The sequence below is a fragment of the Apteryx rowi genome, unplaced genomic scaffold (genome assembly GCF_003343035.1).
Source record: "Apteryx rowi isolate R43461 unplaced genomic scaffold, aptRow1 scaffold_798, whole genome shotgun sequence".
Classification (NCBI taxonomy): Eukaryota; Metazoa; Chordata; class Aves; order Apterygiformes; family Apterygidae; genus Apteryx; species Apteryx rowi.
The window spans coordinates 258,882-271,240 of NW_020451091.1; the positions used below are offsets into that span (position 1 = coordinate 258,882).

Below are 12,359 nucleotides of genomic sequence, written 5' to 3' on the forward strand. Positions count from 1 at the left end.
ATTACACTCATGACTTAAGCAAAAGATGAACGGATTATTCAGTAGATTGTTATTGGTGCATTAATTCACTACACTGCTGAGAGCTCCTATGGTTTCACCTTGGTTCGGTTACTGTGTATACATTATGCATTTGAAGAAAATGTATAAATCATCCTGCAAGCTTAGTCTAACTGTAGTGTTTGTGCTTTTTTATGATACTTTGGCTGCTACTTCATGAAACAATCTTATCAAGCTAGTGTATCATTTGACTACTGCACTTGATCATTTTGTTTACTTTAACAGGAGTTTTACTTGAGTAAAGAATTGACTGAAAAATAAAACAGCATTTTGTAATTCTGTGGCACCTCTCCTCTGAGAACCACTTTCCCCACTGCACTATGAATGGTGGACTCATCAGGCTACAATGTTAGGTTTCTCTGTGCTGAATCTATGTACTCTGAAATTTTTCTTGATTGGAGTTGGTTGCGGCAATATCTCATTCACATTCTGCTATCTTAAGGCATATACTATCTGTTATTCTTTCACAAAAATGGGTCCTTTTATATTTGATCTCCAGATCTCACTAGTAGATTTAACTTACTCTGTCTCTGGGGCTTCACAATGCTTCATTAACTTGATCTCAAACCATTTGTTTCCATTGTCAAGAGAACTGGAAAGTAGTTTCACTGTATGTGATAACCATGTCCAACATACTTCTTTGGGTTGGACAGCCATCTAAGTTCAGCAACCATTCTTTGCATAGTTGGTGCCAGGCACATGATTTTCACAGGTCAGCCTCTTTGGGTTTTAATTCAGTGGACAGCCAAAAAGCAAGACCAATTCTCAAAGCAAAGTTTTGAGTGCAGCACAGATATGCTTTGAGTATGTTCATTGACAAAGCTGTAAGTGGAGAGGTTCTGCAAATATCGCTAGTCATTAGGCATCATTATTAATTTCACAATATAATGGTCTTCTGAAGTAGTTATTCTTATATTGCAAACTGAGTTGCAGAGAGATTAGGTGACCTAACTCTTCAGTATATGGTATGGAGTCAATAGTGAGGCGAGAAGTAGCACAGATGCTAAAACCTGTTCTGTGTACACAGTCTTTAACCAGACTCCCAGATTTGTATGCCTGTCACCTGGGTCAGGGTAAGACCATTAGTGCTTTACTCTTTCTCTCCCCACCTGGCTGTTCCAAGTTCTTTATCAGGTCTATCTTTTCTTTAGCCATTCATCCACATTCCTGCATAAAGATTTCATGTCACGTAGACTAGCAACCTTTAGGCTATTTCTAATATCAATATGGTCATGTCAATGAGACTATCCTTCTCTGTAAAGTCAGAATAATACTAGTACGCTGTCCTTTCTTCAGCTGCACTCTGAATCTCTCACTTAAGAGTTAACACAAAGCCAGTGGAAGCCAACACATGTGTTTCCACAAAATTTTCCCACAATAAAGTGGATTTCAAATGTGGTCCTGAATATAAAAACTCAGGCAAGGCCCTTGATCTCTACCAGCCTTTGGGACTTCGTAAAAAATAAAAAATAAAAAATGCAGCAAGTAAGGTCACCTTCTGGTCAAGTGAAATGAGAGTGAAATGAGTGAATGAGTGAAAATGAGAGAACTGTTCCACAACCTTTGGAAAAGCAATAGCAATTAAATCGAGACCTGGAAACATCAGAACCCTATTACTTTATTCTTTTCTTTTCGTATTTTTAGTTTAAAAAAGTTTTAAAGTTTAAAAAAGATGCAGAAGTTGAGAAATCAGATTTATTGGTCGAAGGTTTGCTTGAGGGCGTATATGTCTTTGGGACAGCAATTTCTCTCTGGGCCACCATCTTGCTGTTGCTGTGGGAGTTCAGTAAGCATGTGGTTATTAAAATTTGCTTACATTGGCTTCTGCTTCAGTTACAGAATGGAGTTTGTGATCATTGCATTTCTCCATAAAAGGGTTGTTTTCCTGTGCATATCTTTAGTTTCTGTTTTCACCTGTATCTATGCCTTAGCTTTCCAGTAGTTTCCAATGTATGAATTTGTGGCATCTGTTTAAGTCGGAGACCCTGATTGTTGGCAGTGGATAAGGACTACTTTTGTAATCAGTGGAGCTGGGCTGGGACTGCTGGGACTGATCCAATTCCCTGATAATAAATCAGGCTGTTCAGTTTTACACCTTTTGCCAACAATTTCAACAGTTAGAATGGAAATTGAAGATAATAGGTTTGAAGGAAAACTCCAGTCTTCTCCCAGTGCCACCTCTGAACCTTCTCCTTCCCTGTAGAACAGTTACAAAAGAGAGACGATGAAAGAAATCACTCTAGTATAATTATACAGCTCCAGAAGTTTCCTCTTCTAGTGGGACAATCCTCCTGTGGCCAGGTGCACTGGTTTTGATAAGTTTGTAGTGGGGCCATATTCTACAAGTCATATTTAGGAAATTTATGTATGTCTTCAGTCCTGAAGGATATAAAAGTGCTTCATATTTTCATTGTACACAGTATCAGTTTATTGGCATAAAACAGCATCTCTAGTGGAAAGTGACTGAAGAGCCATGAACAGTTCCTTGTACAGATGAAAATTTGTCCTAGGTTGGCCAAAATCTTTAGGTCAGTCTCTTTTACAGAAAGAATTTTTCAGACATACAGAGAGAGCAAGTTTCTATACATTGTGTAGGAAATAAAATGTAACTTGTCTACATTTCTGAAACAAAGCTAAATCTCTCCAATCATGAATTATGCCTTTGCATGGGATCTGAGAACAAGTCTGAAGTTTTCTGTTTCCTGTAGGTTTCAAATTTCATTCTTTTTACCCTTTTTTTGTCAGTGTCTGGTATTCTTGAGAATCAAAAACCACAGTGCTGTTTTTTCAAGAACTTTCATATAGAAAATCTCTCAATTATAACAATATCAAAATAACCAGAGCTTGAGACCTTTAATTTTTCTCATCTCATACAAATATTTAATTTGACATGTTCTCACAAATTAAAGGACATGGATTTTCAGCATTTTTTCATACAGAATAATTCATCTCTATAACATATCTGACAGAATTCTGTACATAAATACCAGCCGTGCTTCACTGATTAATTATATTTATTGTTGTTTCTCAAATTACTACACAACTTTTAGAAGTATGAGAACATTTATACTAATTGCATTAAATCCCCGTCGTGGCAACATATGGCAAGAAATAGGGTTGGCAGTGTCAGGAGATTCTAAATGAGAGCGAGATAATGAGTAATTCTGAAAAGAAAGGTTGGGGGAAACATAATTATGACTGAACAAGATACGAAAACAACCCCTTGCTAACAGAGTAGGCAAGTAGATCTGTTTCGATAGGACCCAATCCTGTACCCTTACTGAATGCAGTGGGAACTGTGGTGGTGGAGTCAGTGTGCCACTGTTTCTGCAGCTTTCCCCTTACTCTATTCTCAGCCATCTTTTAAAACTCAGTTTTAACAGGTGTATATTTTGCAGGTGTGCTACATGATTAAATATTCAATATCTAACCTCTGTGTTTGAACAATACTGTTTGCATCAGAAAAATGGGAGTAAAATCTGGGAAATATTTCTAACGGCATCTTCACACAAAGAAGATGAGAGAGAAAATTTGATGAAAGTCTGGTTTTCAAAGGAATGCCTGAAGCATGTAGCTAGAGGCAAGTTAACATTAGTTATAGTCCTTTGCAAGGCCTGTTTACATGTTTTCTCTATAGTCAAAGGGCTGTATGTACGTGCTGTAAAAATTATAAATGCCTGCACAGTTTCTTTCAGTCTTTTATCTTACCAACACATGAATGTTACTTGAAGTTATGTTCAGAGATGTTTTAAGAACTCAAGCCTCTCTTTAATTAGAGTCAATGTACAGAATTCATTTAGGCTGGAACTTGCCCCTTTCGGACAGTTGCAATCATACCTGCAGTGGGCTCATAACGGAAGAAGGGAGAGAAACACAGCAGAAAAACTTAGCTGGAGAGCCTGTATGCTCTGTGTTCGTGCAGCGCCTGTCTTGATGGAGGGTCTGGGCGTGCAGGACGCAAGGCGGGAAGGACTGGCTGGGTCTGTATTTGCAGGGATGGTGATGCCGAGACTCCAACTCGTTCGCTGTGACAAACACACAGACAGGAATAACAGGGATACGGGATCAGTTCTTTTTTTTCTTCTGCCACATGGGGAAATGCCACTAAAATAATTTTAATCATAAAGCATAGCCTTTTTATTTGTGCAGGAAGAAGGGAAGTTTCCTCAATGTAAAGTAACTTAAAGGCATTTGGATGGGCACAATTATGGACACAATTACAAACACAAGTAATTTTTTCTTCAGAAACTAAATGAATATTTAAAAAACTGAAATATATTGCCCTGTGGCCATTTTTTTTCCCCTCTGGAAACAAGTCCTAGTCCTGTTAATGGCTGAATAAATTAATATTTGATTTCTTTAAGTAAAGAAAGGGATATCCAAAAATTCTTCAGTATTATGACAAGAAGAGAAGCTACTTAATACATATTCTGAAGTTCCTCATTATTAAACTTCTTACTAACATATTAGAAATTCCACATCCTCATTCCTAATCTGGTTGAAATGTAAATCAAAGGTGTTTATCACTTTAATTGGGAGTGTTTGTGTATGCATTATATGCATATATATATATATATACACATTAAGTATCATTACTTAGCTAGTAGGTTTACCTGAAGCTGATTTAATTTAACAGTTGGAGAAGCATTATATACTGTATTGCATAAAATTTTATGGAGATTGGATATGCCATCTGTCTGTTCCAGACTCGTTGCATGATATGCCCAGATATGCATTCTTGCTACCTTTCATTTGTGTCACCAGTTCTGGTCTCAGTTTCATCTTGGTTTTTCATACATTAATATTTGGCTTTTCTTTCCTTCCATTTCATCTTTTCCACCACTGCCTATTCCTTCCACCATCATGGCAGAAGAAGCTATCACTCCTACACTTATTACCTGTAAGTAACTTCTTTGTCATCAGAGACGCACTTTCTGCCATGTTGTTCCATGCATAAGTAGTGAATGCTAATGTTAAAAGTTCCTTTATGAAAACCAAATTTTTAAAAAGCTATACCAAGATAAAAACAACATGGTCAATAATTTAGAGAAATATTTAATTTTAAAGCAGTTTCCAGTGCCTCATGCTGTGCATTAGAGTTCTTTGAATATAGTTATGTTATGAATTTTCTTAATTAAAAAGTAGTAGGTATCATAATTATCACTATCATGTCTACAAGAAATTTTCATACTTAAGTAATGATTTTCAGAACTTACTTAGCAGTTTCTTTCTCAGTTGTTCTGTTGAAAATACAGCATTGGTTAGACATGTACAAGCTCTTCCATTTGTTGCTGTGTATATATTACTACTTTTTCAAGAAAAAAGATTGTGCATAAATGGCGTGAGTTACCATTACCTGGATGGATTTAAAAGAACAGAGCACTAATACACCAGGCAAAAAATGAGGGCGAGATGAAACATAACTTTTAGCAAGTAAAGACGGTTTTCATTTTGATACTGTCCTTAGTGATACCATTATATGATTCGTTATTTATCCAAAGCCTTTGTTTCATTCACTGCTGTCAACAGGTGGTGAATGAGAAGGGTTCTTCTGTGAATTTAGTAAGTCCCTTTCAGAGACTATTCACCTCTTCTCGCTTTCCAGGTACAAGGAAGCCACAATAGTTTTTCAATATTAGGGGTCTTGCTTCATTGCGAAATGAGATGCATTTAAGCTTGTTTAATCTTATTGGCCAGCAGCAAAAATCACCTGTGTAATAGATATCCATTTTAAAGTTCAGATTTAAAAGCAGCAGGAAACTAGGCGATACTTTCATATAGTGAGACAGAGTACAGGTTTTCAGGTACGTATGGTAGAAGAATCTGCTGAAAGGAGTACATTTCAATTATATTTTCATTTGAAAAATAATGTTTCTCACTGCTTTTTTTAAATTGCTCTTGAGACTTTTTCAGTAAACAGTTTTCAGAGAATATTTTGAAAAAAAAAGGAGCATCAAACATTCTTCTGTGGAATTTACAGAAAAAATAATGTTTTCTCGGTAGAAAATCTTACAAGCAGATACTTCACCATACTTCAGATGAATTAAAGCAACCAAAATTTAACCTCTTAGTTGACATTCCATAAGACTTCTAAATATATTTAAACTGTTCATTTACTTTGTAATTCAGATTTCATATTACGATATTTGATGCTTTACATATAGTGCAATTTTTTAAACTGTTCTTTGAAGCACTGTATTAATGTGAAGGTCAGAAAAAATTCTCTCTTCCATAGATACAATATTTCAAAATTTGTTTCTGTTCCAGGCTGAGATGAAAAGACCATATTTTCTATGAAATAGCCCTTCAGAAAAATATTCAGTTTGGGGCCATTTAAATGTTGTTTTTAAAATGTCAGAGAAGTATAATATAGTAAGTCATATAGTATGTTGTTGCCATAATTACTAAATATGTTTAAATTAATATTCTAATGTGATTCATGTCTCAAGACTAAGCCAAAACAAAAAAATTGAAACAAATGAAACATTAAATGAAACACTTTCATTACTCAAAGAAATTGGATGTTTTCCTTTTTTCCAGTGACAATGGAAAACGTGTCAACTGAAATATTTCTATAAGCTTTACAAACAAGTTTTGTCCCCAATTTTGCAGTCATAGATACTGTTAATAGTAGATGGAATAGGGCTGTCTCGGCTCTTTGGGATGCTCTTACGGTGGTGACTTCAGGAAAAGACCTATCTTTTCATTAGTGTGATACAAATATGGTAGCTTTGTAGTTTGGCTACATCAGTTCTTCCAAAAGAAATTGTGCAATCTATGTATTATTTTGCTCCTTGTTTGGGGAAAAGTAAGTAAGTAAAAGGAAGTAAGTTCCCAGAAAGGAGCAGAAAAAATCAGGCCGCGATATGAGGAAATATTTTGGGCCAAATTCTCCACCTGTTTATGCGCCATGCAACTTCACTGAAATTTGTGGAGTTACACAGATCTGAGATAAGTGCATATCTTATTCCAATTTTATTTGTAACTGAGGAAGTTGGTATGGATTATAAAACATTCTGTATTTTTAGAAACATCATTTGAAATACTCTGCTATTGCTAATTTACCATTTCTATACTGAGTATCACATTTAAGTTTACTGATTAGTCATTGTAAATGCAAGCTGTGACATCCAACCAAGCATCTATGCACTAAAATAGTTACCATTGTCTTGTGTGTTGATTTCCTTATGTGCTGTGGGCTCCCTTTCCCTAGTAGACTGCAATCTCTGCCATTTCTAGAGCCATCCTAAATTAAAATTAAAAAAGAAAAAATTGGCAGATGCCTTGAGCTGCAGATGAATCATCAGAGGTGGACCTACAGCTGTGCGTATTTGGCAGCGAGCTATTTCCATTTTATCTTGTATTAGCTAGTTAGCCAGTCAAGAGACATTACAAAAAAGAAGTTGAGTACTGCTATTAAGAATTATACTTCTTGTTAATGAGCTTAAGTGCCTCTGCCAGAGCCTTTCCCCCCACTCTCCCTTTCCTGAGAACTGTTGTATTCTCTACCTTTCTCCTCAGTCAGGTAGAGGATTTTTTGGTCTGGCAGTAGTCAGTCCTCTATGAGTTCTTTTGTTCTTGAGATCAGAGCAAATTTCATAATGCTCATTAACTCTGCAGCAGGTCTTTTGACTTAGCAGAATATTCTAGGTGGGAAAAAAGGAAGAATGGGGATGATGTCATTAGCGATCTGCACTTGTAATGACTAGTGTTCCCAGCATGGCAGCCAGCACTGACACAACTTTGCTGTCTCCTGGCACTTTTTTTGATGGGCAAAACCCCATTGACATTGGTCGGAGCAGGAAAAATACATTATAGTTTATTGTGTAACTGTGGTGGCTGAACTAGACAAGCCTGTAGTTCAGGTGGGAATGAGCCCCAGTGTGCTGACCAATGACCATTAACTTTCATGTCTGAGATTTTCATTTTGACTAAGATTTAGACAGAGGCTTTGTCTGCCTATGGACATCATTAAACATTAGCCAGGAGCTGACGTAACTGCAGTCATGCAAACCCCAGCAACAGACAGAAAAATGAGGGTTCGTACTGTCTGAGTTTGCTCAAGGCAGTGCCCCTGATAGAGCATGTGGGGAATTCAGTTTAATGAAAATTCAGCCCCAGATTCTGGGGCAGATAGTTATAGATTGTAACTGTCAAGAAAAGGCTCCATTACATTGCCGGGAGTAAGATGTATGCCCAGTTAAAATACAGATTTGCACAGGTAGCTTTTATTGTTGTCCATCAGTTTGAATTCGATACCAGAATGGCATATTATGATTATTATTGAAATTAAGTACTTATGCAACAATGGTGCTGCACAGCAGTTAGGTGCATAATGTTATTCGATTTTTGTGCCTTATCACAAGTCATTTCAAATTGTGCTAAAGTAGGGAAATGAGAGACAGTTCTTCTCCCAGTATTCCTAGAAAATATTAATCATGTTGGGCTCTTAATATTATCAAATCTAGCTGATACTGTCTGTCCCAGCACTAGTCATCTAGTTTGGTGACTTAGGATGGGAGTGCTTCACAGGTACACCCTCTGTACAGAAATATCATTCAGGAAGCCTAAAATAATGTTGAAATATTACTGAAATGGACTGTATAGAGGTCCTGTTGCCTGATACTTTTTGTATGACTCAAAGAGGACAGAACTATTCCTGTAGGAAAATTCACTCTACAATGAACTTTTTCATAGAAATGCAAATAAAAACATATCCTCTTTTTTTTGTAAGATTTTGATAGTTTGAGACCCAGTTGAAGTTTATTTTTCCCATGTATCTAAGTTGAGCTTTGGAGCCTGGGAGTCCGTCCTAAGTTAAGTTATCTCTGTGTCTCTCTCTTCCTTAGCAGTTTTTCAGTGCTGGCTTCTGGGTCTCTGTACAGAGGCTTAATTTGTGGCTCATTGCCCCAGGCCCATTGCACTTGTCCTAGTAGCTGGGGCAGAAAGCACAAGCTTAGCAGATTTTCCCAAAGACCCTAAAAATCAGAGGGATTTATTACTTTTTAGTAATAACATTTCCAAAATATTAATGGTATTTAAGCTGTTAAGAATGACTTCTGGCTGATTTTAGGAAATACGCAGTCATCCCATATCAAACCTCTGCATCCATTTGAAAATAACCAGAGGTGTTAGAAACAGTTCTGTATTCTCAACTGCAATTGCTCCTGGAACTAGACTGAGTCCATCAGTTTACTTCTTCCAGGTAGAGGGTACACTGAACAGAGAAACATGAATGTTTTTGAACTGTTTGATGTGTCTGATCTGTTAGACTAAGCTTGTGATCTCTTCTGAATCTTTAAATATGCATAGTTACATAGACTCGTATCATAGAGGCATGTAACCCGAAATGAACGTGGGCTGCTGTAATTGTCATGTAAGCTAGGCTTAAATGAGTTGGGGATGTCCCAGGAGTTCTGTTGCATCTGGCAAAGTCTGTAATGCCAATATTGAAATTTTTGGATAATTTGCAGTGCCCAAAATAGCAAGGAAGGTGTTTTAGTAAATCCCCATGGCTGAAAAATACATTAGTAGGCTATGTGCCACATGCTTTGAGTACAGAGGTGCAATATCTAGCTTCCATGCAGAGAAACTAAGTAATCCCAGAACTAAAATTTTCTTTTTAATTAAAATACACTACATGATTATTGTTTAAAATCTTTCTGAAGTCATTATTTCTTACTCTGATTCCTTGTTCCTTCTGATTCTTTTGGATCTGATTGTATTGCTTTATAGCCAAGACTGGTATCTACATTCCCTACCATTTGTCTGTAGAAAAAGTATAAATAATCCTTAGTGCTCAGACCACCAGTAAGTAAATCCCTTTTCTTTATTAGCTCTTTCTGAAGTTTTGTGAACCCCCAGGGCAGTGGTCTAACTACATGAAATAGCTTTCTCGAGCTGCAAGAGATAAGATTACCAAAGTTACTCATGGAGGAATAGCTGTGCTCTCGTTCATCTTTTCTGGGCATGTTTATTGTTATTTTTCTGATACCTACAAGTAGGAAATCCGTAGTTGTTTCTGAAGGTACCCAGACTTTTCAAAACCACATCAGCCCAGATGGGTTGGATGAGAAACCCTAATCTATAACATTCTGCAGGTTTGGGGGGGTTGAAATATATGTGTGCTACAGAGAGAGTGAGGGTGAGGTATCAGAAGTGATTGATTGCTATGCTGGTCACACAGTTACGCTCAGTTACAGTCCTTGCTCCCTCAGTGTCAAGCAGTTAATTTGCAGATGAGTTGAGGGTTTGGGGGTTTTCACTCCTTAAAGGGGCAGTTTCCGTTTACACTGCTTGTTTTCTGAAGGTAGGAGACATTTACTAGGTAAACCAATATGACTGTAGGAAAAATGAGTACTTACGCAGTCTACAGACTTGGTTCTTTCCACATAGATAAAAGCTATGTCTTGTTTTTCTAAATTAATACACAGGGATTTGAATTGAGTTCTGAGATTTTTTCAGAAGTTGTGGATTCCATATACTCTTGTAGGGTAAGCCAGAAAGACTAACTTTATTATAAATAAAACTGGGATATAGTATATACTTTCTGGAGGGGGAGAGAGGATAGGGACAGATATGTGTTAAAGAAGCTACCCCTGTATTTCAGTATCTGTATTACTGTCCCATATTGAGTCTGGTTCAATCAGTGCCACCAGTTCAGCAGGAGGGAGCATCTTCTCTATAAAATCATGGATTGAATTCATTCTTCACTTAGCCTATTGACATTGTTTGTAGCTTCCTAAATATTTGGTTTGCAAATCAGTCATGCAAATACTGTCAACAGCAGTTTTTCTAGGCACTGAGATTTTGCCATAATTGTTGAATTAGACTTTAAAAGAGGGTGTAATAAGCTGAATCATTTTCATGCACTTTGCTTAAGGCTGAAATGGAATCTTCCCTAGGTAAAAGGTGTAATTCCTGCCTTTTTGACACCATCATGGCATTTCTGCGTCTCTAGGTATCTAAACACCAATTTCAATTTCTGTCATTTTAAATATCCAAAGTGATAGGATACATCACTAGGATGATGGTGATAGGATACAGGAAAGTTTTCCCTATTTTAGTATTAGTATTTATTGTACAATTTCATTGTACAAATTTATTGTACAATGACATTGAAAACTTACTCTTCCTAAGCCCAAAACATGCTTTGTCATACTTTGTATGACTGTAAATGTATTAACAGCAAAGAAGCTACAGGGTGGTTTAATGAAATATTGAACCAAGCAACAGCAGGTGTCTGCAAAGGATGGGACTACAAGGAACAAGGTAGATGTGGTGTTGTATGTATCTCAGCCTTGCAGGGGACCAGCAGAAGAAAAATGATTAAAGGAAACTAGGTAGAAGAAATCACATAGTGAATCCAGCCTAGGACTTCTTTGCTCTTGTATACCACAGGTTTAATCTCTTCTACTACTCAAATAACAACATCTGTAACATGATGTTCCTGTCTGTTGAGAGATGTAGGGCACTGAGGCATTGTATCCATTAGTATTGCATTAGCTTCTCTGAGTAATTATATTTTTGTTTGAACTTCTTATCTGTAATCTTTCATATAACCCCTGAATCCCATGGGAGATGCTTCTGCTGAAATACCTTTCTTGACCCTATCTGCAAGGGTTATGGCTAGATTAATGATAATCTGTCTCAAGGTAGCATCTGTTCATTTTTTCTCTTTGTTTCACAAGAAAAATATCTCGTCTTGGCTCCTTTTCCTTCTCCCCTTCATTTCCTTTCTTCCCTACAGTATTCCTTGAGCTCCTTTAAAATCTACACTGCCACCTCAAGATCCCTGGAGTGAAAAACAGTTGCTCTCCATAGTGTCTAGCAGACGAAAGGCATCATTCATTTCCAGATTTTCTTTCTGTCATTTTTCTTGGCCATTGTTTTCCTGCAGTGAAGTGCCTGGCTTTGACATGAGAAGGTAAGAAACCAGATCTCAGTTGCTTTCTTCTGCTTCCCCAGGTTACTCTGGCCCTCTGCCTCCCTGTGGGAGAGTCTGGGCAGGGATTCTCTCTGATCAGGGTTCTTCCCAATTTCAGGGCAATGGCCCAAATGCAAAGTGTAGCCAGCGAGATTGCATCAGCTGTGAAATTGAGACTCACAAGAACTAAGCAAGCAAGCAAAGTGATAGGACTGCTGTGTGCTTACAAATCAAACAAAGCCTGGCATTTCATGCGTCCCAAATGCCCTGTTACAAAACAAAACCTTTTAAAAGACCTCTCATAGATTTCAGAATCAAAGCTCTATTTCATTTACAAGCATGCAAGAAAGGTTTTATTATTATTATTTTCATTATT

The 12,359-nt window shown here is 37.1% G+C and overlaps 1 protein-coding gene across 1 annotated transcript in view; it reads left to right on the forward strand.

Annotated features, from left to right (window-relative positions):
• LOC112977053 (receptor-type tyrosine-protein phosphatase mu-like) overlaps positions 1-12,359 on the forward strand; it is a gene marked incomplete at both ends in the record, with an annotated part of 298,449 nt that overhangs the window by 229,672 nt on the left and 56,418 nt on the right. Inside the window, one exon of the mRNA XM_026088923.1 lies at positions 4,928-4,957. Coding sequence (XP_025944708.1) covers positions 4,928-4,957 — 30 coding nt within the window. The remainder of the gene's footprint in view (positions 1-4,927; positions 4,958-12,359) is intronic.